Source organism: Cydia strobilella, chromosome 14, assembly GCF_947568885.1.
Source record: "Cydia strobilella chromosome 14, ilCydStro3.1, whole genome shotgun sequence".
Classification (NCBI taxonomy): domain Eukaryota; kingdom Metazoa; phylum Arthropoda; class Insecta; order Lepidoptera; family Tortricidae; genus Cydia; species Cydia strobilella.
The window spans coordinates 14,985,151-15,010,494 of NC_086054.1; the positions used below are offsets into that span (position 1 = coordinate 14,985,151).

Sequence of the window (25,344 nt, forward strand, 5' to 3'; positions counted from 1 at the left end):
AAATGTTAATTATGTGTAGTGGTTATGTGTTTTTCATACACTTTCCGTCGGGTAGTCGCACAAATCTCTGTTTTGACATTTTGTTGGGACGTCAGTTAGCCACGACCACGACCAGTGAAACCTGTGTCGTAACGTCGCTAAATAAAGGTAACAAAATAAATTCGCGATAGACCCGATTATCAATGGTATTATGTACATTCTAGTCGTAAATGGCAACACAATGGGATTAATTGGGACGTTTATTTTGTTTGCACTTTCTTGTACTAGAAATCTAAAAATAATAGCAACGTAAAATGAAAATGTAAAATCCTGAATTAACAGGGCACACTAGTACCTAACACAGATTCACTAGTATATATAACATATAAATAACTAAAGCATTTTCAATAGCCCTTTCAGTAAACTCAATAGCTTCCGCATATTTAAGGAAAAGTTTCAACTAACTTGTTGTCACGTTCAAATTATGGTTCAATCTAAAACGAGCTTAAATGCTACTAACATGAAGGGATTTACCCCTTTTTAAACAAGGATTCCACGTAAAAAGCGACTGGAAATCCAGTCATTCTGTGGCCTTTTAAGGCGTTTCAAATTATTTCATCTTCCTGAAAGCACTGATGCTATTCCCATCTCTTTACCTCAAATGTCCAATTTAAAAACGACCTCAAAATCTATGACAACTATAATATAACTAGAGGGCAAATTACACTGGAGTTCCGTCAAGTCAATAACATAGAAATACGTATGTCCTTACAGTGTGCGACTATTCTCAGCAGTCGTTACACAGTTTAATTGACCATTATACTACTCATTAAAAACAATGTTAAGAGTGCGACCACCGCAGGCCAACTATAAAACCGCTAAACGCCAGTTTACTGGCCTTTTATAGCTATTTGGTTGGTTAATAGTCGCATAGTAGCTGATGGTGACAGGATATAGTTGGTGATAATGCAGTATGGTGGAACTGACAGGTTCAAACTAGTCAAATTTAGAAATTGATAGGTGATATACAACGAACTAGTTACATAATAACTATGGTAGTCTGACTAAAATTTAACGAGGGTTCCGTACATTTTAACTTATAATATTATTATTTTTTACACCTTTATAATTTGAGATTTTTCCCTGTTATTGTACGCACGGACGGACCGACAACGAAGTGATCTTATAAGGGTTCCGTTTTTTCTTTTGAGGTACGGAACCCTAAAAATGACCCCACGTGTACCTATTGTGCAGCTAGCGACTCAACTGTACTGCGTGCAGCTTAACAACGTCAAATTATGCCAGTATAAATCTGTTAAAACCGGACAAGTGCGAGTCGGACTCGCCCACCGAGGGTTCCATACTTTTTAGTATTTGTTGTCATAGCGGCAACAGAAATACATCATCTGTGAAAATGTCAACTGTCTATTAGCTATCGCAGTCGCAGGCTGTATCTCATGAGATACCGCATGGTGACAGACAGGTGGACAGACGGAGAGTGGAGTTTTAGAATATAGGGTCCCGTTCTTGCCCATTGGGTACGGAACTCTAAAAAGTATACATAATGCAAATGTAACCAACGACGGTTTAAGTATTGTATTTAAACGCTTCGACCTAAGCTTTTACTTAAGCAACTATTATAATTTTATAGCATAAAGTTACCTTAATAGCTGATGCAGTTACAGAGATTAGGAGATGCAGCGGAAACATTGTAAACACAATGTAGTTGATATGGTGAAACGTTTATATACTGGCGATTTTATAATCCAGTTTTCAATATTTCTGAAACTTTCCATGTCACAAGATTGCAAATATACGCCTATTCCTTTAGTTGTTGGTATCAACCTAATTGAGGTTCTGTCAAAGGTATATTTTGAATTACGTCACTCATTGCAAACCTCAGGTTTGAAACCATGGAGACTATATAAAGGAGCCAAATCTCTATGTATGAAAAGTGTCCATCAAAAAACAGTAATTAGGCGGCGCCACCATACACCGAAATACTACCACAACAACCTACGTAATTTGGTCGGGTTATTTGTTGCCTTATATGGTTCATGTTATACTCATGTCCCAGAGCCTAACTAGCGCCACCGGAGAGATTAGGAACTATTATTTAAAGCTTAACGCGGTCACTTTTACAACAATGAGGGCTATCGTTTTTTTGCTCACCAGTTGGCGCCTCTGTTGATGGTGGTCCAAAAGACTAATGAACAGCTGTCACTCATTGAAGTGACAAGTGACATTTGACATTTCGAACTATGGAAAAGACCACCATCTACACTAGCGCCCCTAGCGGCGAATTCATACGCGTTAGCCCTCATTCTGCCATAAGAGATTGCGATCCTTTCTATACCATCCATACATAGACATAATAAGTAAGTAAGACATAAGTAGTTATAGACGCGCCGACGAGCGACCGGAGGTAAGAGACAGAATATTCATATAAAATTTGGGCAGCATAGGATGTTTTCTCTTTCACTCTTATAAATTTCAGTATTTCGCCATCGCCTCCTACATGATGCCACCCGGTCGGTGATAAGGACAAAGCATGGCACTATTTCCTCTTTCCTCTTATAGGAATCGCAATAAGACTATATTTCTCTATCAAAGAGTGTCAGGCCCTTGGACAAGTCCAATAGAAACTACTAGGGTAGACCGAGGCGAATCGGATCACAGAGCGAATCGGATGAAGATTAAAAATCCGCTGATATTTGAAATATTGCACTGATATAAGCACATTGCACTTAAATTGCACCGCTCGTCTCTCCTCTTAGCCTGCGACGCCAGTAATATTATAAATATCAACAGATTTTTGACTCTGGTCCGAGCCTCTGCTCTACATATATACAATAAATAGGAAGCTTCAGAAAACCCATGGTTTATGTGTTTTTCACTTTCGACAACAAACATTCTTTTTTCAAGTAGGCCTGGCTGGTAAATTTTAATTGCCCTGCTCATTGCTAAAATAAGCTGGAAGCGCAAACCCCAAAAAATTATAACATTTAACTAAATATGTAATTTCTACCTAACCGTAATTCTTCACCATTATGGCTATTTCTAAAATAACACAGTAACAAAACAAAGTTGTTTATTGTTCACTAAATTGCCTGAAAACTCTCAGTCTGAGCCGAGATTAGGACCATTTAGTTAATTTAATGTAAAAACGTTGTCTTAATTGTTTAAATTTATATGCTTAATTGTCTCATGTTGCTTGCTGTTTAGTTTTAGTTGTGGGAAGTTAGTTATCTTGGATCTTTTTACGCAATTTGTCTTGCGACAAACGTGTTACATTACACACTTAATAACTTTGAGGGGAGAGTAAAGTTAGGTAGGTTTATGGCTTGCAGTAATGATTATCGGTGAACTACGAGTATAGTATATTTCCCTTTTTAGACTACACGGTGGCAAAAAAATAAGTGCATTCCCCTGGCCAGGGAGGTTTCGGGATTACACTGAGCAACTTTTGCTATGGAATCAACCCCGAAATCGCGAAAAAAAAATTGGCTTTCATGCATTATCGGAACTTATGTACGAAATATCATTTGATATTTACCAGTCGCTTTTCGGTGAAGGAAAACATCTTGAGGTAACCGGACTAATCCTAACAAGGCCTAGTTCCCCCTCTAGGTTGGAAGGTCAGATGGCAGTCGCTTTCGTAAAAACTAGTGCTTACGTCAATTCTTAGGATTAGTTGTCAAGCGGACCCCAGGCTCCCATGAGCCGTGGCAAAAAAAGGAAGATGGTGAGATCTACAGAAACAGTCAAAGGGATGAAAGTTACGACTAAACGACTGTAACTGCGAACCAAGTTAATTTACTCGAAATAAACACTTCAATTATTAATTCTTTGCTAAGGTGGAAATTGCATTTTCCTTCCACACACTTACCTGCTCATAAAATTTATACTTAAGGTCTTTAAAAAGAGCAAATAAGATTTAAAACCTTCAGGCTTTGAACACATATTAAATCACATTTACAATAATTAACATTTATGTGTGTATAGGTGGCTTGAAAATGAAATGTGTTGTCTTAGTTGTCTACCCCAAACATTTTCATACACTTTTCTCTGTTTTGACATTTTGCTGGGACGACAGTTAGCCGCGACGACGACCAGTGGAACCTGTGTCGAAACGTCGGTAAATAAAGGTAACATAATAAATTCGCGATTGACCCGATTGTAAATGTGATTTAATAAGAGCAAATAAAACGTTTAAAAATCAGCAAAAAAACGGAAATAAATGCAAAAAAACAGTAATAATCTTTAATCAACGGAAAAAATGCTGACATGTATAGGCATATATCTATTGATATAACCGGATTTTAAAACATCCTCATCGGATGAAGTTCCACAAAAGATAACATATAACCACAGTTATATGAGCCTATACCCTAAACAATTTATACTAGCCTATAGTTCAGGTTATGATAGTTAGTGTTCACAATAAATTGAGATAAGCAATAGAGATGATTATATGAAAGGTTAAGGCGATGTCAGAGTGATCTGTGTCAATATTTGTATTTGCTGTTATCGGCTATCTTATAATTAATAGCTTTTGTGTTGATTATTCGCAGTTACTATGGGATACATTGTTTATTTATATTTTATATCATTTAGGAACATTCCTAAGTAACAAGTAAATAAAGAACCTCTTATTTCAATACCTACCTGTGCTCAGATAATAATGAATAAATTTATTTGTTATTGTAATTTTTGATTATTTTTATTGCTTGTAAAAATTTGACATGTAATAGTGAACCTGTGGCCTATTTGCTGTTTTTTTTTATGAAATAGGAGGCAAACGAGCAGACGGATCACCTGATGGTAAGCGATTACCGCCGCCCATGGACACCCGCAACACCAGAGGGGTTGTAAGTGCGTTGCCGGCCTTTAAGATGGGAATACGCTCTTTTCTTGAAGGTTTGAAGGTCATATCGGTCCGGAAATACCGCAGGCGACAGTTCATTCCACAGTTTAGCTGTGCGAGGCAGGAAGTTTCTAGAGAAACGCACAGTTGAGGACTGCCAACCATCTAAGTGGTGAGGATGGTAATGTTGTCGCGTAGGGCGATGGATAAATGTATGATGTATAACAAAGTTCTAGCTAGTTGCTAGTTTATTAGTAGATATTTGCAATTTTCTTAATTACCCCGCTTAAGCGCGCTTTCGAAGTTATCCTAATACACTTTATGTTTAGGGGTTAAAAGAGCGGCCAAAAATGTAAAACGACGCAAAAATCTCGTCATCTATAAAAAATATGGTCACAGCACTATTAACCACAGAATTTATGGTCAGTTGAGGCCCACCATCCGAAAAGACAGACGCCGCGGCCCCCCGGCGCAATTAAACGCCTAATCGCCACCGCGAGGATTAAGACGTGGCTTAATGCGGCCATCCATCTCCTTCAAGCGTAGGCTGGGGCCTTGTTGGCAGCGTAAAAACCTTTACATTTTTAAACTATTATTATCAGACTTGTACTTATAGTATCATAGTGAACAATCTGTATTATAGATGTACTTCTTTCAGTCTTTGTTAAAATTAGTATTCGTAGGTAAAAACAATTGCATCGCTTATTCCACTCATATTCATATTCATATTGCTTTATTGATAAAATTACAAATTTTACATCTCATAAATATTAATAAGTAAGTATATGTCAGTTTAATCACAATTCATTAAAAATAACTATTATCAATTAAAGTAAAATAAAATAAAACAATAAATAACACGTAAAAATAGGTAGGTAGGTACATACTCAGAGATAATACGGATTTACTCATAATTTCCTATAAAAACGCAGATTTTTGTTTTATTCCACTAACCAAAATTCGTTTCGTAAAAAAATTTATTTCGAAAAAATTGTTTTTCAACACCTAAATCCATGGTTGTTAGTTTAGCCGATGGCTTTGACAAAACCAACTTAATTTTATCATTTTATGAAACTTATGAATGCAAGCATTTATCATCATCAGTCCATTCATCTTCAGCGACTTATTTCCAGTAACATACAAGTCCCCGCCCTAAGCTTACATCTTGCACCACACACCACTAAAAACTTAAACAATGGACGAACAGTAATTTGTAGTGATATATATATCCAGAGCACATTGTAACTGCTCCAAATTATGAGAGACGTGAAACATTAGTTAATGTGAATATCTTATTTATGACTGTTATATCTCAATTCTAAAAGGTTACATGTCTTAAATAAAAGGGAAATAAGCGCGCTCTTACGCTCTTTTTAACAAAACTTTAGTACAAATTGTATTCTGGGCGTCGTAAGCGCCGACCGAGCTAAGGCATCATATTTTGGGGAAAGACACATGAAGATTTGTGTGTCGTTAAGTCCTTTTAAAAGTAAGTCAAAAGCGGTACTTGGTTTTAGTAACAATGCGTTTTGCTTTTAAAATATTGATATTAATTTGTAAAGCGTTAGTCTGTGATTATTTTTTATGAGTAATAGAGTAAAAGTATTGTGGGTGAAAACAAAGATGGATGTAACAATTAGGAGCAGGAGATTAAGGTTACAACGATTTGTTTGAACTGTAGCAACGATCGACGATAATATGTTTATTTCTTAATCGTATTCGTAGCTGATGGTAATTGGTAAGGTCGAAGGGGAAAGACGACACGGTCGATCACCTACCCGATAGTCAGACTTGATAAAAACCACCACCGGCTTGCCAATACCTGAAGCTATTAAGACCGCCGAGGACAAGAACATTTGGAAGAGCATAGTAAATCGCGCAGGAAACCCTTCAAACTAGACACTACCTTCAGCAATGAAGACGCCGACTAAGAAGAAGATTCATCGTGGGTTCGAACCTCGGATGTGCTGTACCTATTTAGCAGAAAAAATCGTTCTCTAATGCCAAAAGATGACTAAAAATTCGGTCAAGATCCTTATCATATACAGATAAGGTTAAGTAATAGGTATGTTTGTTTAATTGAAGGTATGTGTGCACTGTGAACAGCCCACGACTCATACAGTTTGCCCTGAGACAATGAAGCCCACACATGGCGGAACGAAATACCTACGGAAGACGTTGACATAGCGGAATTTCAAGGTTTAATGTGCAATTTGTCTTAAACCCACGTACGGTAAGACAAAAAAAATCTTGTGTGTTCTTTAGAGTGAAAATCATTGTTTTTCTAATAGGTCTATTACTTTTTTTTTTATTCCTTTTTTTTATTCTATGCTATGGTGAAGTATAAAATTTAAATTTAAATTTTGACTTTTCCTTAACACTCAAATTTGGAACCTTGGATATGTCTTTGTTTTTTTTTTACTTGTTGGAGACTCAAATCTACTCAAAACTAGAATCGTTTCAACAGTAGACGCAATTTTTCGCGACCAATTTCGCGTTGTTTCAAAAATATATAATTCATAATTTAGATTTAGATACCCTATAGACTATTCTTGTTGAGGATGACTCACGCTAGACTGGCCCGGGCCCGGGCCGAAGCCTCCGACACGTCATTCTCTATGACGGCTGATCGGTGATCACGTGGTGCTTTCCATAGAAAACGAAGCTCTGGAAGCTCCGGCCCTGCCCCGACCCGGTCTAGCGTAAGTCATCACTCTTATTTTATTATTGCTATTTATATAGAACTTCAAAATTGATGACGGAGGCTTTATGGTGGTATTTTTCATGTAGTCTTCAAACGCAATACATAAAACTCGAAACTGGACTCGAAAAAGAGAAGCTTTTTAAGGCGGTTCCCTAAGCCAGAAGGCGAAAAATCTCCTTATATGATCCTGTTTTTCTAAGAGGCGTTGATATTCGTAGACGTGGAAAAAATATATGTAGTTCTTGACTATATTATCTTTAATATCATAGCTTCCGATACACGAATTATGACACTTCGCTCGATACAATTAATTCCCAAAGTAACCTCTAACTCGGACTTTTAATCCAACTTTACTCGGTTATTTATTATGTGATACTATAAACAAAAAAAGTAGAAAAAACAATCTTAACTTAAATAATAATTTCATAGCTTTCGAATTTCGATATTGTAGGGTAACGTTTTTAAAATAAATAAAAATCGACAAAATTCGATCAAAATTGACACTTGGCCCGCATGATCTTTCCCGTTCTTTCTTGCGAAATGTGACAGAGACAGCGGCAAACCAATGGAACGGCCTTAACTGCTGAATTCTTTCTGATTTCAGTTCTTCTATATTAAAATTATAAGATTCAATCTTACAGCTTTAAAGGTCAAACGATTATGTAGCGTTCTCCAAACATATTTATGCAAAAGTAAGTCACAGCATTGTAGCAATGAATTGCGTCTATTCTATTGTATTAAGAAATAATAAACATACTTGAGCATTTATTCATAACACTACAGTTATTTATAGCAATTACGAATGAGTTTTTTTTTTTTTTTTTTTTTTTTTTTTTTTTTTTTTTTTTTTTTTTTTTTTTTTTTTTTTTTTTTTTTTTTTAAATAAATAAACATTTAATTTAACCAATATAATCCATTTACAAACAATAATTAAAACTAATAATCTAAAACTAATAAACTAAAGGTCTAATATGCGCCTCCACCCTGCATCGTACCCGGCTCAAAAGTCCCCATGATGCCTGCAGCATTCCCTCGCTGCACTGCAATTGAGATCTGTTGAACCAGGTACGATCCAGAGCGGGGGTCGCAGCCGAATGAGTTAGATGTTATCATTAATCAAGAAGCCCCATTGTACGACTTATTAAGTCGCTTCATCGCCTAACTCAGATGGTTTGTAAGAAGTTATGGTTGAATTTTGTAGTTAAAGGTTTCGCTAATTGTAAGTGTTATACATGTTGGTCTCTTTCTTACACAATTGGTAAAATGAAAAATAAAAACTGGCCAAGTGCGAGTCGGACTCGAGCACCGAGCGTTCCATACTTTTTAGTATTTGTTGTTATAGCGGCAACAGAAATACATCATCTGTGAAAATTTTAACTGTCTAGCTATCACGGTTCATGAGATACAGCCTGGTGACAGACAGACAGACGGGCAGACGGTTAGGGTCCCGTTTTTACCCTTTGGGTACGGAACCCTAAAAACGATTATCGACGGCAATTTAGACTGGACAGTTTTCGAATTATCCAAAGATTGGTCCCTTATTCCCATATTCTAGCAGAAAATAAAATATTCATAGCGGCGCTTGAATGTACTTACCAAAACTTACGGTTACTGGAGTGGAAAATATTTATCTAGTAGATACGGTAAGTGCTTATTATCTTATACCTATAATGTTATGTAATAAAAGCAAAAAAAATATGCAATCACATTCATTTCTAGATGGAGCGATGACCTTAGCAAGGCGGCTGGCAAGAGCTGGATCAGAGTTGCCGCAAATCGTGCTCAATTGCATGCAATAGGAGAGGACTATGTCCAGCAGTGGACGAGAGTAGGCTGATGATAATGATGATGATATTATTTCTGAATTCAATACTTCCAATGACACTGGAGATCATTCGGATTTGCGTCGCACTTTTGATATTTTGCAGTCAATCTTGTACCTTATAGATCCGTGGTGTAGTCCATACACGTGAGCACGTGACAATAAAATATGCGATGCGCAAACGCAAGACAATCGACAAGGCCACAACGAGGCTTTGTATGGACAATGGCTGCTTGTGACGACTACCAAGATTTGCTCTACGGAATGCTTTATAATGTTTACTGTTTTGTTTCTTATCTCCTGGAAGTACTTCCTAGTCATCATCATCGTCTCAGCCGAAAGACGTCCACTGCTGGGCAAAGGATCTCCACAATAAGCGGTATTCGCTGCCCTCAACCAACGGTTTCCCGCGACTTTAACCAGATCGTCGGTCCATCAAGTTTGGGGCCTTCCCACGCTGGGTCATCCAATGCGTGGTCTCCACTCGAGAACCTTTCTGCCCCATCTTCCATCGGTTCTGCTAGCAATGTGGCCCGCCCACTGGAAATTCTCTGAGCTATGTCGACAACTTTGACAACTTCTTTACTTCCTAGTAAATTTTGCTAATATCTTCCCAAATCCAAAGATTGGTCCCTTTAACTTAACTAAAGGCAGTAGTGAAGACTTTCAGGGGCCAAGGCTGGTAAATTAAAGGGGGGAATTTTCACCATTTTCTTCTACGTTTCTAAAACCCAGTTTTAGGCTTATTTGATTTGACTTAGTCTTCTGACAATCATCTGTGCGTAGTTAGTTCAGTTACCACTTAACACACCCTTTGTAAACATATAGATAAATATGACATAATATCATACCGCTTGCGTTGTTTTTTTTTTTTTTAACATGATTTTACTGTTTGGCCTCACCTGGGGCCAGTTACAGTTTGCGGTGTGAGTGATCAGCATTGCGGCCTGAAGGGCCGCGACGCTGCCAAGAAAGAAGGAGTGAGAGAGAGAGAAAGTAAGAAGAGTGAAAGATGACAGAGATATGAATAGAGGAGAGTAGGTGCTTGCGTTGTGTACCCGTAACGTAATACGTAGATTACATAGACTTCCCTTCTAGTTTCTAAACGATTTTAGCCTTTTAATTTTCCGTTATCATCAGTATTTTGAACATTAAAGACATTCGAGCTAAAATATTCTGATCAAATGCGTTAACGCATAAATTTACGTATTATTCTAATAACTGATTCATAACTGATTCCGCACTGGTCATTGCATGCTATATCTAATTTGAATAGGTAACTAACATCATTAGTTACATGTCGATTGCCACAATACTCAACATTATTCGTCAAAACCTGATTAGAACGAGAAATAATGCGAAGGTAATCTATATTACGTAACTATTCTGATTTGCAATAGGAAATGTCATTCACTCAAGCAATAAATACTGGTAATTTTGCATGGAAATGACATCCAGTGGCCGGTTTTTATTGCTTTTAAGTGTAGGTAAGTATGGCAGAAAAATATATTCGTATCACGCTGGTGTTTATCTTAAATTAAAATAGTTTAGGTGTATGTCAAAACTGATACTTAACGCGTTATTGCTTTTAAAATGATAATGCAGTGGTCTTATTAATATTACCTAGGTCTAATTCTAGGCTACTTTCGATTCTGATTACTCAATTTTGAGCATCTTGGCCTCTTGTTGTTTAACATTATTTAGACATCTTCAAATGTATGTACTTACTCACCTACTTAATGCAGAAAATTTGCAATTACTGTTTCTTACGACATATTGTTATGTCTCATAAATGTGTCGTTTTTAAACAAAATGTACCACTTAATTGTAGTCAATAGCACCTGCTATTAGCATAAAGATGCTTTTATTGTTTACTGACCAACGGTGGCTAAGTAAGTTACTACATACATTACGTAAAGGTAATTAAGTCTACAGTTATTATACTATTACTTAGGTATCCAGTATTTGTTAGCTATCAATATTCAACTAACACGCGAACATCCCATTTTAGCGAACAGCGGATGCATAGCTCAGCACATTAAAATTCTGGCCTAGAATATCAAATTATCGGCATAGCATCCAGCGTACACCGCAAGAGCCAAATGTCACTTGGACGCGATGAAATTACGTCTGATTTTGTAACAAATAACCCTATTACATTGCAAAACAGCCGTTACTATGTAGCCAACGATTTCCCGCCTTCAACATTTGAAATTGGAATGCAGTAAGCGCAACACTGTGATTGGTTCATACAATATTCAGATCGTCCAATGGCAGCGCGCCTGTGTAGCCAGTGTATCAAAAATTCCATCTGAATATACCAGTGTGGCGAGCACTAAAAATGATAATACCCTAACATGGCCAGCACAATTTCGAATGAAGAATTCATAGCGTTTTACATTTGGGATGTGATTTTATTGATCACAACGTATTGGACGGCGTCCATTTTATTTATTGAGGTGATTGGTGCGGACGTTTATGGGGCCATTCTGCAGAAATGATTTTTCTAGCAGTTAATATTTTTCATGTATATTTTTTTCTAAAGAGCATTCGTTTTTAAATAAAGGATAATTTGGAATTGCATCCTTCAAATAAATAGCTTATCCTTTTAGTTACTAAAATAGACGCAAAGTCCTCCAATTCAACAATGTCCTTTTTAATACTGGCAACAATGGCAACCGCGAAAATGATTGTTTCATCATTACCTACTACGAGATGGACCAAGATTTTTTCTTTTGATATCTTTTTAAATACAATGGTGCTGGAGGAATATAAAGATTAGCTTTGCACGCTAGGTACAGCGAGCTGTTAAAGTGCGTAACCACCAATAAATTCCATTCGTGTAGTGCATTTTTGCAACTGTGTGTACACACATAATAGGTAGTCAATACACGCGCAATAATATCTACACTTCGAAGCGCACAAAAATATTGACACTGGAAACAAAATGTCTACACTTCAGTAACTTACTGACTTAATAAAAAACAGAAGCAAAGTCGACGTTCGATTTTCTAAAATCAAATTACTCCACTCCAATGTCTCAGTTGAAGAAAAACAAAAGAAACCGTTCGATCAACCTGCAGCGACCTTAACCTGATTTAAAATGCTATCAACGGGGGCTCGCGTCGACCGACCGTCAACCGTAAAGCGACGAGTTGACGGACGGCTCAAGTGAAATAATAATGACTGCATTGTGGGACTGGGGAAAGAAAAGTATTGATAGACCTTAGTGGAAATTAGTATATCTTTAGCTTAATTCTTGGTACCTTCACCACCGGGACCAATTGAAATTTTAACTCTTATTTTACCAGAGGGAAGGGTTATGATTAGGGCTCGCGGTCGAATCCGTGTTTCGTTTACACGTTTCGAATACCCGTTTTCGAATAACACGAACACGGTTTTCTGGCCCGTTCCGCACGTGTAAGACCTTTAGCTTAATTCTTGGTACCTTGACCACCGGGACCAATTGAAATTTTAACTCTTATTTTACCAGAGGGAAGGGTTATGATCTTATGATTTTAGCGGTCTATGTATTTATGCAACAATTGTTTGTCATGTGTTCCGTCATAGTTTAAAAACTGCAAAGCCGATTTTGACGAATGAGGTGTTAATTAAATTGAGTTTTCATAATGTCACCTAAGCATATTTTACCGAGTTTGAAAAAAACCTGGAGGTACCAAAGTTGGGTTAAAGTTTTCCAAAAGTATTGATTTTTAACAATATAACGTGTAGCTTCAGCTGCTTTACGAAAAACCCGATCACATAAGTAAACATACATCTTTTCATCTGCTCGATTTTTGATTTCAATATGTACCTAATACATTTTATAATCCCCGGACAGGCATGAACATTCATTTCGGATTATTATTATTATTATTATTTATTAAGGAGACAACACAGAAAACATACATGGGATGAACAAAGAACTTAAAATAGCATAAATGTCCTTAAACACAGATGCTTCCATAAACGTATCTCACTGGGAACATATATATGTATACTTTACCACTTAACTTACTTAACTAACATGCGGTTCGCAACATTACAAGTGTTGAGAGAGACTTAGTATTATAATATATTATGTAAGTATGTACGAGTACTTAGAATTATGTGAGGAAGAAAGAAATAAAAGTTTCACTTTAAAAAGGCATTAGGCATATGATGGCTACATTGTGCATAACCTCATCAAATTTGTTACGCTGGTTCGCTACGAATTACACCTGCCTGGATTGCGGTCGTATCGGCTCATAGCTTGCACTTGTGTAGGTACGTGTAAATCTATCAGTGATGTTATGTATCACTGATGGATAAAATTATAATTGTTTTATTACACCTCACATCGGATAAAGAGGACTACGTACAGAATTCTCACTCTCTTACAAATTCGATTTTTGATAGCGGAAGGTCACTAATGTCACGATTCATCTTGTCACCTAAAAAATAAAAGAAAACACATTATCGTATTTTCGCCTTTATACTGTGACGTCAGAAAAGACGAAACGAACGGGCACAAACTATTTATATAGTGATAGATATATCACTAAAACTGTAATGGCCTAATAGGTAATGGTGCAAAAATTTTGTGAATTTACTAATTTCCTTCTTAAAATTAGTTACGAAATCGTCAAATTTCCAATATACAATAAAATACTGAAAAGGCATGTCCACAAAGTTCTACCTCTTGTGGAGAGCCCTCAAGACGAACAACCCTCGCGTTAGGGCTTCTTTATTGTTACCACAGTGTCACCGGCGCCCTGCATAAAACATACCGCTATGATGGAAGCTGGAGGGAATAAAAAAGGATCAATTATTCATAGTTTCTGTCTGTGACGTCACCGGTGTGACATTATAAAATGTTGTTTAATCACCATCATGTTTTGCCCTAATTATTGGTTTTAAATCATTTTACGGTTTAGACTCACTTGTTTTAGTCATGATTTAATGTTAGTATGTCTCACAACAGTTTAAATTCGATTATTGGTTTTAAAATTAATAATTTGTACAAAACACAATACAGTATTTAGAAAATCCTTTCTTAAGGTTCTTTTCTAGATTTGTTTTTAATACATCACACCACTTCGTGCATCGCCGCAACATTAAGAAAAATAAAATTCTGTTTTAGTTTTTTTAGCTTTAAGTGGAGTAACCGCCATTCATCCCGGTTCTCTGCTATCGGTTTGAGTTTCTGATATAACACTATATATTAAAAAAAACAGTCTATTTAAATGTTAATATATTTTTCCTTTTTTATTGTGGGACGTACCACATTATTACAATCTATAAATTGTATATACAGATGTCAATCACAATGAAAAAATCAACGATGATCAAACTCTGGTCAACGTGGGACTCGAACCCACATCCTTGGATTGCCGGTCCAATGCGTTACCAATTGCGCAATTGCAATTGCGTGTTACAATTGTTTTCGTTGATTTTTTCATTGTGATTGACATCTGTATATACAATTTATAGATTCAGTCTATTTATTAATATGTACCAAATTGTAATAAAACCCTTTGTAACCGCATAAAGTTCATTTGATCAAGTCAAATTTATTTTCTGCATTTTTCTTTAACTACTAAACAATATCAGACTTACTATCAAACAGCAATTTACTTTTCAAAATCTTAACATTCAGACAACCATAATTAGCAATAAAAAAAATCCCCAAAACAATCATCTCGAACTCAAAGAGAATTGAAAACGATACCTAATTAATTTCCTATTAATACCTCAATAGAAATGCTTAAAAAGATACTGCAAATAATACCGCAGCAATTATTTTCTCATTTACTACCTTCCGAAATCTTCAAAGCGACGTTAAGAAGTTTGATCGAATCGAAGGGAGGAAAAAATCAAAGAATTACCAATGACAGACTTTACATACATAAAGTCGTAACTTACTAAGTTTCCCTTGTCACTTACGATGTTTAAAACTTAAGGAAAGTATAAAAGAATGAAGTTATAAAAAGATATTCACAATTATACCGTCAGGTGGCGTTGACGGTTGTAATTTTCGAGATCGGTGTTTTCGCAAAAATATTTTGTTTTAAAGTAACTCGATATACAGGGTATGAAAGTTTTGAGTGTTTTGATTGATACTCCCACTCTCTTTGAAACTGTTTCGATAATAATTGAGGACTTGGCATTATAAGTTTTTTTTTTGTTTTTATTAAAATTTATTTATAGAAAAGGTCAGGGAGAGTGGTCATGACCCTCGCTCCGGGTCGTTCCTTTTGCAAAGGTTGTCCATCGCTGTTCAACGTGGCAACGCGGCGAGCGTGATGGGCTCCTTTGCATCTGGAGGGGCGCGGGGCGCATTTTGTGAATAGTTTTTGTGTTTGTTAGGTTCTAGTTTAGGTTAAGATTTTTGTAATGTTTTATTTTGTATGACATGTGTGTTATAAATTGTATTTCACTTTCGGCTCATTTTAGGTAATATCGCTTATAGTTTATATATGAAATAAACCCCAAATTATCGTTTATGTAGTAATTACTATATAATTAATTTTTCCATACAAAACTTGTTTTTATAGAAAATGATTAATCCTTGTATTTTTACTTTCAGGCGAATGATTTTTAAATTCTTACCGCTGGTAGTTAGCTGAGCTGAGACTACAGCCTATAGATGCTTGCAATTTAATTGGTGTTACATGCGGATTTTGAGCTGTAGTAGTTAGTCAAACTACGAGTACATTGCAATTTATCATAATTAAAGTGCGTATTAAAATAAGTTAAAATACGTACGACACGTAGCTTCTATCTCCCTATACATCAAACAAACTGTCTCAACATAAAACATGTCATTTCATTCCCTAAAATAAAACGACAGTCTTCTTTTACCACCTTGTATATTGTCAAAACAACGCGTCAACCCCTTGGCATCCATTTTAATGGCGTCACCCTAGCGCCAGACTTTTGAGAGGTTACTGTTTTGTTAGAAAAATGGCAGTAAAGTATATGCAATTTGGAGACAGATACTGCTTTTTTATTAAAAGTTGCTTGTTTTTTTGTTTTGCTTGAAGAGATATTTGTGATGGGACATGTAAGTGAAGGATTGATAGAAATTTTGAGATCGTAGTGGTTTCAAATTGTCTAGTAATTAGATTCATTTTTAGGGTTCCGTACCCAACGGGTAAAAACGGGACCCTATTACTAAGACTCCGCTGTCCGTCTGTCTGTCACCAGGCTGTATCTCATGAACCGTGATAGCTAGACAGTTGAAATTTTCACAGATGATGTATTTCTGTGGCCGCTATAACAACAAATACTAAAAAGTACGGAACCCTCGGTGCGCGAGTCTGACTCGCACTTGGCCGGTTTTTTATCTGTTTGTGCGAGTTGCGTCGTAGAGCCATAATGAGCCAAAAACATACTACTTATTTGCCAATGACAGATGTCATTGTCAATTTTTGATTAACTAACTAAACCCTAGGCGGGCGCCCTACCACAAAATTAACAGAACCGCAGAGGGCAATTGATTTATTTACTGTTTTATAAAATAAAAATAAATAAATATAATAATATTTATTGCAACTTTAAATTATTACTTAACATTGGTTCCTGGCTCTCAAAGTAGGTTTCCCTGTGTCTCAAGAGCCAGTTCCTTCCCGATTACAAGCGTATGGTTACAATGTTAGACATTCTATAATATAATTTTAACAATATTTAAATTAGAGAAAGAATTGAACATTTGAGACTATGATTATGTGTATGTACGCGCGCGTGTGTGAGTATAGTGTGTGTCTGATTTTTGAGATATGTTATCTTTACAAAATACCTTATTCTTTTCTTCAACGTCACAATTTTGCTTATAAATAGTATCGATTACAAGTATATCAGTATATCACAATAAATCGCAATAGTCTGCGTCAGTGAACAAGAAAATAAACGTCAACGTGACATCGAGACGATGGCGCCATTGGCAATGTTGACAGCTGATTGTTCATTTTTGCGTGATTTTATTTTTTTATTTTTACCCGTCTAAAAAAATTATTTAATGATTACAGATAAATCAAATTATTTGTAATATTCGGATTATTTTTTCGAGAATTGTAATGTTGAAACACCACAATAATTAGATTAAATAATTTAGTGTGATATTTAGATTAAATAATTTAGTTTGATTATACCTTACAACATTCTTGACCATTTTTTGTAGTGAACATGTCAAACAATAGATATAGTTTAGGTAAATTCATAAGAGATGGCGCTAGATTTGTACTGACTGATTGACTCGGACTATCAATTAACGTTTTCATAGAAAATCCGCGCCAGCTTTTATGAATTGACCTATATAATACGTACCTTATGGAATAAAATAAATTTTCATCCTAGTCTTAATGTGCGTAATAATAAATACCTAATTATTCCTTCCTAGTAATTTGCTACATAATTGAGTTAATAACCCACAACTAGTACAAAAAATATTACGCTTAAAGGGTAAGCCTCACTGCGCTTGCATCTTCATTTCATGTTTTCAATTCGCCCTGCGTCAAATGCATGCCATATTGCAGCGCATACGAGTTTATAATATTAACTATGGCATTTGAGGCATGCGTCTGTGGTACACGATACAATGATGGAATTCATGAAAAAATTAGGGTTGATGCCATACTTCTTATTTCAAAGACAAAAGGGGAATGAACTCAAAACCAGGAAACGTTACTCAAAAAAACAAGTACAAATCTGAAACTCACTCACAATAAACCGAAGAATAACCGAACAGTTAAACAGTTAACCGAGTTAATTAGCCCCATTACTTCGCGAAAAAGAGAGTAATGGTTATGGAAATGGTTGGCGGTTAGGACGTTTTCGGTTGCGGACCGGTTTGGGTCTCGTTTTCGGACCGTCAGTTCTTATCGAGTTGAAACAATGCATGAGTGTACTGAGATTGTACAGTCTGCTGCAATTTTGAAAACCATAAGCATGGGTTTCTTACTTTTGTGGCAAATAAGCATACCAGTCTAAGCAAACATGTAAGAATTTGCTTGCAACCACCTTGCAAAGCCGCTCACTTTAACGTTGTCGATTTTTATTAAATAAAACACTTTTCTTTCCTTTCCTAAAGGACTTTACCGTGCCTAATTCTACGGAATTATTACGCCTTTTTCTTTCTACATACCTATCGAGATTCCTCGAAGACGTTGCCACCAATGGCTAGTTTGTTCGCTTGCAGTTTAAACAACCTTTAATAGTAGTACCTTTTTTAGCGTTCGCTTTTTTTTGGAGATCATTTTACAGGAATGAGACTGAAATGTACGGTTGTATAATAATGTTACACAATCAAATTTCATTGTTAACAGCCCATTTTTAACCGACTTCAATTTCATAGAAGGAGGAGGTTCTGTATTCGGTTGTGGCTATTTTTTACACTTGTTTTTTGGAATTAATTATAAAGGTAGGTAGCAACTAGTGGGCCAGCAAACTGGGAAAGTAAATTAAGTAAGAGTAGCTAAGGGAAAAGAAGAAAACTCAATAAAGAAAAATTCATAGTTTTTGCAAGTCGCAATAACATTATCCCGACTGTACTCTCGGAGAAAGGCCAGTACAGGTTAGGCCCATTGTGCCCAAGGCTGGGAAAGGTCTTATTTGGCTCCGTTTAAATCAATTAACTTAAGTAAGAATACGAAATGGATAATTTCCCTTTGCTTTGCGTGTAGTTTGTGAATTCTTTTGTTTCGTGTTTGGGTCACCGTTTTAACTATTTGTTGTATCCAAGGGCCTGACACTCTTTGATAGAGAAAGATAGTCATATTGCGAGTCCTATAAGAGGAAAGAGAAAATAGTGCCATGCTTTGTCCGTATCACCGCGGACCGGGTTTTTTTTTTCATGGTCGGGTTATGGTCGCGGGGCGAGGTAATTCGAGTCGGGGCGGGACGGTGCGTGGCCGTTCTGTATGATAATACTATTACTTATTCTGTGGTTATTTTAAAACGACTAGCTAGATTGCTCTGAAAATTTGTACTTAAATTAAGATAAGGTATATCTAGGTCTGTAATTAGTTTATGTAGCTTCAAATACCATGGTACAAAAAATACAGCCAATTTAAGTTTTTCATGCAAAACTTGTTTTTGCTTTATTTTGTTTATTTTATAAACTAGAGCTATCTCATGTCATTGTATATGCAAAGTTTCATTACAATCAGACATCCGGTCTTATATAATAAATGAAACAAAACATGCCTATATAGGCATATTTTCAATGATTTTGAAATATAGGCATGCATATTTTCAGTGATTTTGTTTCATTTATTATATAAGACTGGATGCAAAAACATTGTACTGTTTAGCTGTATCCATAGTTAAAAAAAGTTTTCCTCTAGGGAAAAATGGTGTTTCGTTCAAAATGCTTAAAAGGAAAGGGGACGGCCGTTTCTCCATACAAACGTAGTCCCCATTTTCCTCTCTGGATATTGACCTTATGGAAAATATTTTGTTTCATTTCCTTTAATATGTATGTACTTGTTTTGAAAATGCTGTATTTTCGTACAAAGCCGATCGGCTGCAGCAAGAGATGCGCGGCATTAATAATTCAACCGCGGTGCCGTCCTCGCTGTTTGTCGTGGCTATGGGACCCTTACTACGGAACCCCGAAATTAAGATTAAGCTAATGTTAGGTAGCAAAATAGCTGAATTTCTCACTTTTGTTTCATTGTAGACGTGACACGTCTTTTGATCTGTAGGGTGTCAAAACTAAACATAACTAAAGAAAATTATAGTAGAAAAATATCCTATATCAATTGCGTCGTAAATATTAATTGATTGACACCCACTTTTTGTCCACCAAATCTAATCTTATCATTTCCTACATTTTTTATAGCACTTGGTAGTTTATTAAATATTTTTATGGCCAATTACATAGGTACTATTGGATTGATTTTTAATTCTAGAGGCCGATTCTGCCGGTAGTAATAATTTGTTTTGATGTCTCAGTAGGTGGGTTGTAGGTAATTCGTCTTTTTTTAAATATTAAGGTATATATATGTGACGTTTTCAACCAAAAGGTACCACATTGTCGCTTGTTGATAAGGTTGATTTCTAATTAAAGCTATATGGAAATAGCGCCTTACTGACAAGCGACAATAAGTACCCTTTTGGTTGAAAATGGCACATATGATTAGTTTGTTTTGCAAGCAAAACATTTCATCGAGTTCCCTTCGAATGCCAGTAGTAGTTATCCTAGAAAGCCCAAGTTGGATGTACTTACATCTTTGTTGATATTACGGCAGCGCTGAAAACTAGTTGTCATGCATAATTCAGCCGGATGCATAATTACGTGTGTGTTAATACTGAAACTTATGCCTGCTGACAAGGCGGTATAATTGATGTTATCATTAAGGCCGTTCCCTGAGCCAGAAGGCGAAAAATCTCCTTATATGATCATATTTTTCTAAGAGACGTTGATATTCGTAGACGTGGAAAAAATATATGTAGTTCTTGATTATATTATCTTTAATAACACAGCTTCCGATACACGAATTATGACACTTCGCTCGATACAATTAATTCCCAGAGTAACCTCTAACTCGAACTTTTAATCAAACTTTACTCGGTTATTTATTATGAGATGTGCCCGATTGACAGAACAAGATACAAGTTTTTTCAAAGTAGTCATGATATACATTTTGTTTGGGGCCTATACATGCAGTATTATTAAGAATTTGTATAAAAGACAACGTCGCCGGTCCCCAAGGGCCCGTTTCTCAAATGCTTGTAGCTTGTAATACAAGTGGAAGTCCCTTTCTAACAAAAGCTGCCAAAAAGTGACATCCGCTTGTATTACAAGTTACAAGTTTTTGAGAAACGGCTAGTTTGGCCCCTTTTTCTTGTGTCCGCCATTGAGCAATTTTTTATTAAGTAGTAATTATTATCTATGTGCGTAAAATGCATTGTCGCAAAACAATATGTGAATAGTTAGTTCGTTTTGCTGGGCATTTTCCGCAAATCGACAACCATTGTGCCTATTTTAAGTGAAAAAATAGGTAGCGCTACTCTAACCACCCCAGCTCCTCCACAAAACCTAGCAATGTCTTCAGGTTGCTAACTGCCTCTTTTAGTGTACACGGAGTCCCTAGGAGTATGCTACCATCGGGATGGTCTAAAAATAGCGATTGATGGTCGTCATAAGAACTCTTTTATGAAACAACGCAATGGTTGAGTTAATTTTGTGAAATATGATGTGAATAATTACTTTCCAACGAATGTTTTTCTCTACAATAAACTTAGGGTAAAGTCGCATTATTTGGTGACACGCCTAATTCGGTGATACAAGTTTTGAAGCATGACACCCAAGAAAGCTAGTGAATTAGGGCCTTTTAAATGGGCCTCACGGCAAAGCCGCCGAAGCCGTGAAGCCGTGAGGTTTCCTGGGTGTCATGCTTCAAAACTTGTATCACCGAATTAGGCGTGTCACCAAATAATGCGAGTTTACCCTACTTCCGTCAAGTATCGATACTTTTTGCTTAAAAAAATATATGCTAGTTTACCCTACCTATGTTTTTCTTCCCCACAGCGACAGACGAGGAGTACTAGACGCCGCAGCAATCCAAGCGCTGGCTGGCGAAAGTGTGCTGGAGAAAGAAAGACAGTTGTCCGAGATGATTCTACAGCTGCAGATGGTGCGAGAGCAGCTGTTAGCACAGCAGGAGCATGCTAAGGTAAGGCGTTGCAACCTTCAACATGTTTTACATCCCTTTTCCACTAGATGTACTGATCTCCACTGATAAACATCTGCCAGGCGCCTGGTTCAAGTAATAGCATGTAATACAGCGGTCTACGGACCGCACCCCTGTTCTAAACTAGAACAAGGGCTAGAGCTAATATGTGATCCACCATTTCCAACCTGAAATAAACCTTGTACCTAAATACGGTAAAGACACTAAAGACTACATGAATGAAATTCTAAATCCTGCTGATCATTACATAGCCATACTACACCTTTTCCAATCATTCGACTTCGTATTGTCCCATCTATATTTTCTTTGATTTCAAAGTCTAACAAAAGACATAAAAAAATTAAAATTAAAATATACTTAGTCTTCAATGTAGGCATTTAATTCGTACTTACTTATGTTCTTTTGCTTCAGCATTTCCTCCAAACAAACCCCAAACCAAAGAAGCACAATAAGACCCCAGACAAAGATTTAAATAACCCAATGTCCGAGGGTCCCCTCTGCATTTGTTTACCCTTTTACAAATTAGGTTAGTTACGCGCCAATTCTCTTTTCAAATTGACTTTGTTGCTTTCAAGTCAACGGACGCCTCTCGAGTGTTCGAATTTGGAATCTATAATTCGGGCGACGTTTGAATTTTAAAACAGTTTGTGTTATATTTAGACCAAGAAAAGTCTACACAGATTTTGATAGCACACGCAGCACGCAGTGCCAGTGTCATTTATACGTTATAATTTCATAGAAGTTTGACGTTTAAAATAACACCTGCACTGCGTGTGCTGTCAAAATCTCTGCACTTTTTTTTTATACCACGACGGTGGCAAACAAGCATACGGCCCGCCTGATAGTAAGCAGTCACCGTAGCCTATGGACGCCTGCAACACCAGAGATATTACATGCGCGTTGCTGACCCTTTAAAAACCTGTACACTCCTTTTTTGAAGAACCCCATACTGTAGCCCCTCGGGAAAACCTCGGCAGGGAGCTCATTCCACAGCCGAAGCGTACGCGGGAGGAAATTCCTCTTAAACAGCACAGTACGCGACTTTTTAGGTGCTAGGGTGTGAGGATGAACGCCCTGCCGATGGCGAGCGGTGCGGTGATAGAAAGCGGCCGTTGGCATCATGTCAAGCAATTCTTCAGAGCACAGCCCATTGCACAGGCGATAGAACACACACAAGGAGGCAGACTTTTCTTAGTCTAACTCTAACGGATTTTTATGGGAGTTTTTTGGCGGCTGAAAACATGTTTCGTTAGGGTCGGACCAAGCTTACTGCATGCCATTTGCAATGACAGTGTGACAATGTCATCGTTAATGTCATTTTTTTAATGAAACTATGACGTTTAATAATGTCACAACCTCATATTGTTCTGGTCAAGTCGGTGCAAAGTTAGCTTGGACGGACTCTAAAGGTGACCAAGATAATTGTCAGCTTCACAGTAACAGTACAGTCTTTGCAGTAATAGAGTGTGGGAGTGCCACCATATGTCAAGTATTTATAAAAATATGATGTGATGACGAATAGCAGCGATTAATAAGCTGAAATCGCTTCTATATTTAAAAACAAACTTGTACCAATTTTTTATTTTATCAAATTATACATAATAAATCTTTAAGCGTGACTTGATGCAATAATTTAATACGCATTCGCGAAGTAGTCGATAATATATCACATATTACCATTCGACACCAAATTATAATGTAGTTTAGCATCTAATTCCAATATTAAATCTAGTGCCAAATAATCTACAATCTCTACTAGTGCGTGACAAATACCGTTAATACCGGTTTTTAATTTGCCTAAGTTTTTTTAAGAAAAAACCGGCAACGCGCAGTATTCATAATGATGTGGTTGAAAAGTAGGACAATAGTCAATGTTGAGAAGATCGTCTATAAGGAAAAACTGTTTACTAGCTCTTTCGTCAACTCTTGCGTTTGCACACTTACTCCGCTTATAGCAGGTCGGTAGAGCAGGAGTGAAGCATACTCATACTCATACTCATTTAATCATTGCTTTGTGTGTACAAAAAGATCTTAAGATTATTATTATGTTTCAACACAACCCTGTAGGGGCACTGCAATAAAATTACAAACTAATCAGCTACTTAAATTATTAAATACTTATGTTTACATGTAATGGCCTGCCGTATACATATAAGGGTGGCAGAGAGGACGACACGAGTAAATATTAAGCATTATCGCAGGAGTCCAGATATTCCTTTACAGAGTAGAATGCTTTGTCTACGAGGAATGCCTTTAAATTCTTCAGAAACTTATAATTATTTAGCTCATTTTTAACATGGTTAGGTAGCTTATTAAAAATTCTAATTGACATCGGGTAGGGACCATTTTTATGAATAACTAATTTTGAGGAGGTTTGTGTCAAAATATTTTTGAAGCGAGATTCGAATCGTCGGGGCATATCTCCAAGTTTCGAATATAAATCAGGGTGCGCTTTTACAAATTTACACAATTCGAAAATATATATGCAGGGTACCGTGAGAATTCCAAGATTTCTAAAGTGTGGCTTACTACTATCGGGTAGTGTAATATTTGCTAAGATACGGATGCATTTCTTTTGTAAAATTAGTAAATCTTCTGCGTTTGTACTGTTTTCCCATAAAATTATGGCATAGCGAAGCCATGCCTGGGCAAAAGCATAGTAAGCTGTTAGCGCTGTTTGTAAGTCTGTGGTCTTTTTTAATTGTCCCAAGGCGTAAATAAATTGGCTAAGTTCTGCCTATCTGACTGTATCTTACTACGTAGGCACAGAAAACCGCCAGGGGGTAGTCTGTGTACATAGGCGAACAACACGCGAAAGCGAAGCGGCGCGGCGCGGCGCGGAGCGGGGTGAATCAATCCTTTGATACATATAGAAGTGGGCGATCTAGTTGCGAACGCGAAAGCCGTGGGCCCGCCGCGCCGCGTCGCGCCGCTCCGCTTCGCGTTCGCGAGTGTTCGTCTACGTAAGACGCAGCGTTAGCGACGAACATATACATAATTACATATACGAGAGTTTTTGCTCGGCCTTCCCTGCAATAAACTTACCAACATTGACCTTAGGTTATCAAGCGGAACTTAGGGGATAATAGGAGAATGCTATGAGGAGCAACATATAATATAGGTACTATTAGAAGTATTAGAACAAATTAAATTATTTTTAGGAAATATTTTATTTCATTTCAAACACTACTATATAAATTATAAACTGATTTAAATGTCATATACTAAGAAAAAGTAAATAAGGTCTCCAGCGCCCAAGCACCTGCCGCGATAGCAGAGGACGCTGGTTCGATTC

General features: G+C 36.7%; 1 protein-coding gene across 2 annotated transcripts in view; it reads left to right on the top strand.

Moving 5' to 3' along the window:
- LOC134747262 (transcription factor egl-13) overlaps window positions 1-25,344 on the top strand; it is a 279,811-nt gene that overhangs the window by 171,596 nt on the left and 82,871 nt on the right. For both annotated transcript variants that reach the window (XM_063681877.1, XM_063681876.1), the window contains exon 3: window positions 21,887-22,031. In XM_063681877.1, coding sequence (XP_063537947.1) covers window positions 21,887-22,031 — 145 coding nt within the window. The remainder of the gene's footprint in view (window positions 1-21,886; window positions 22,032-25,344) is intronic.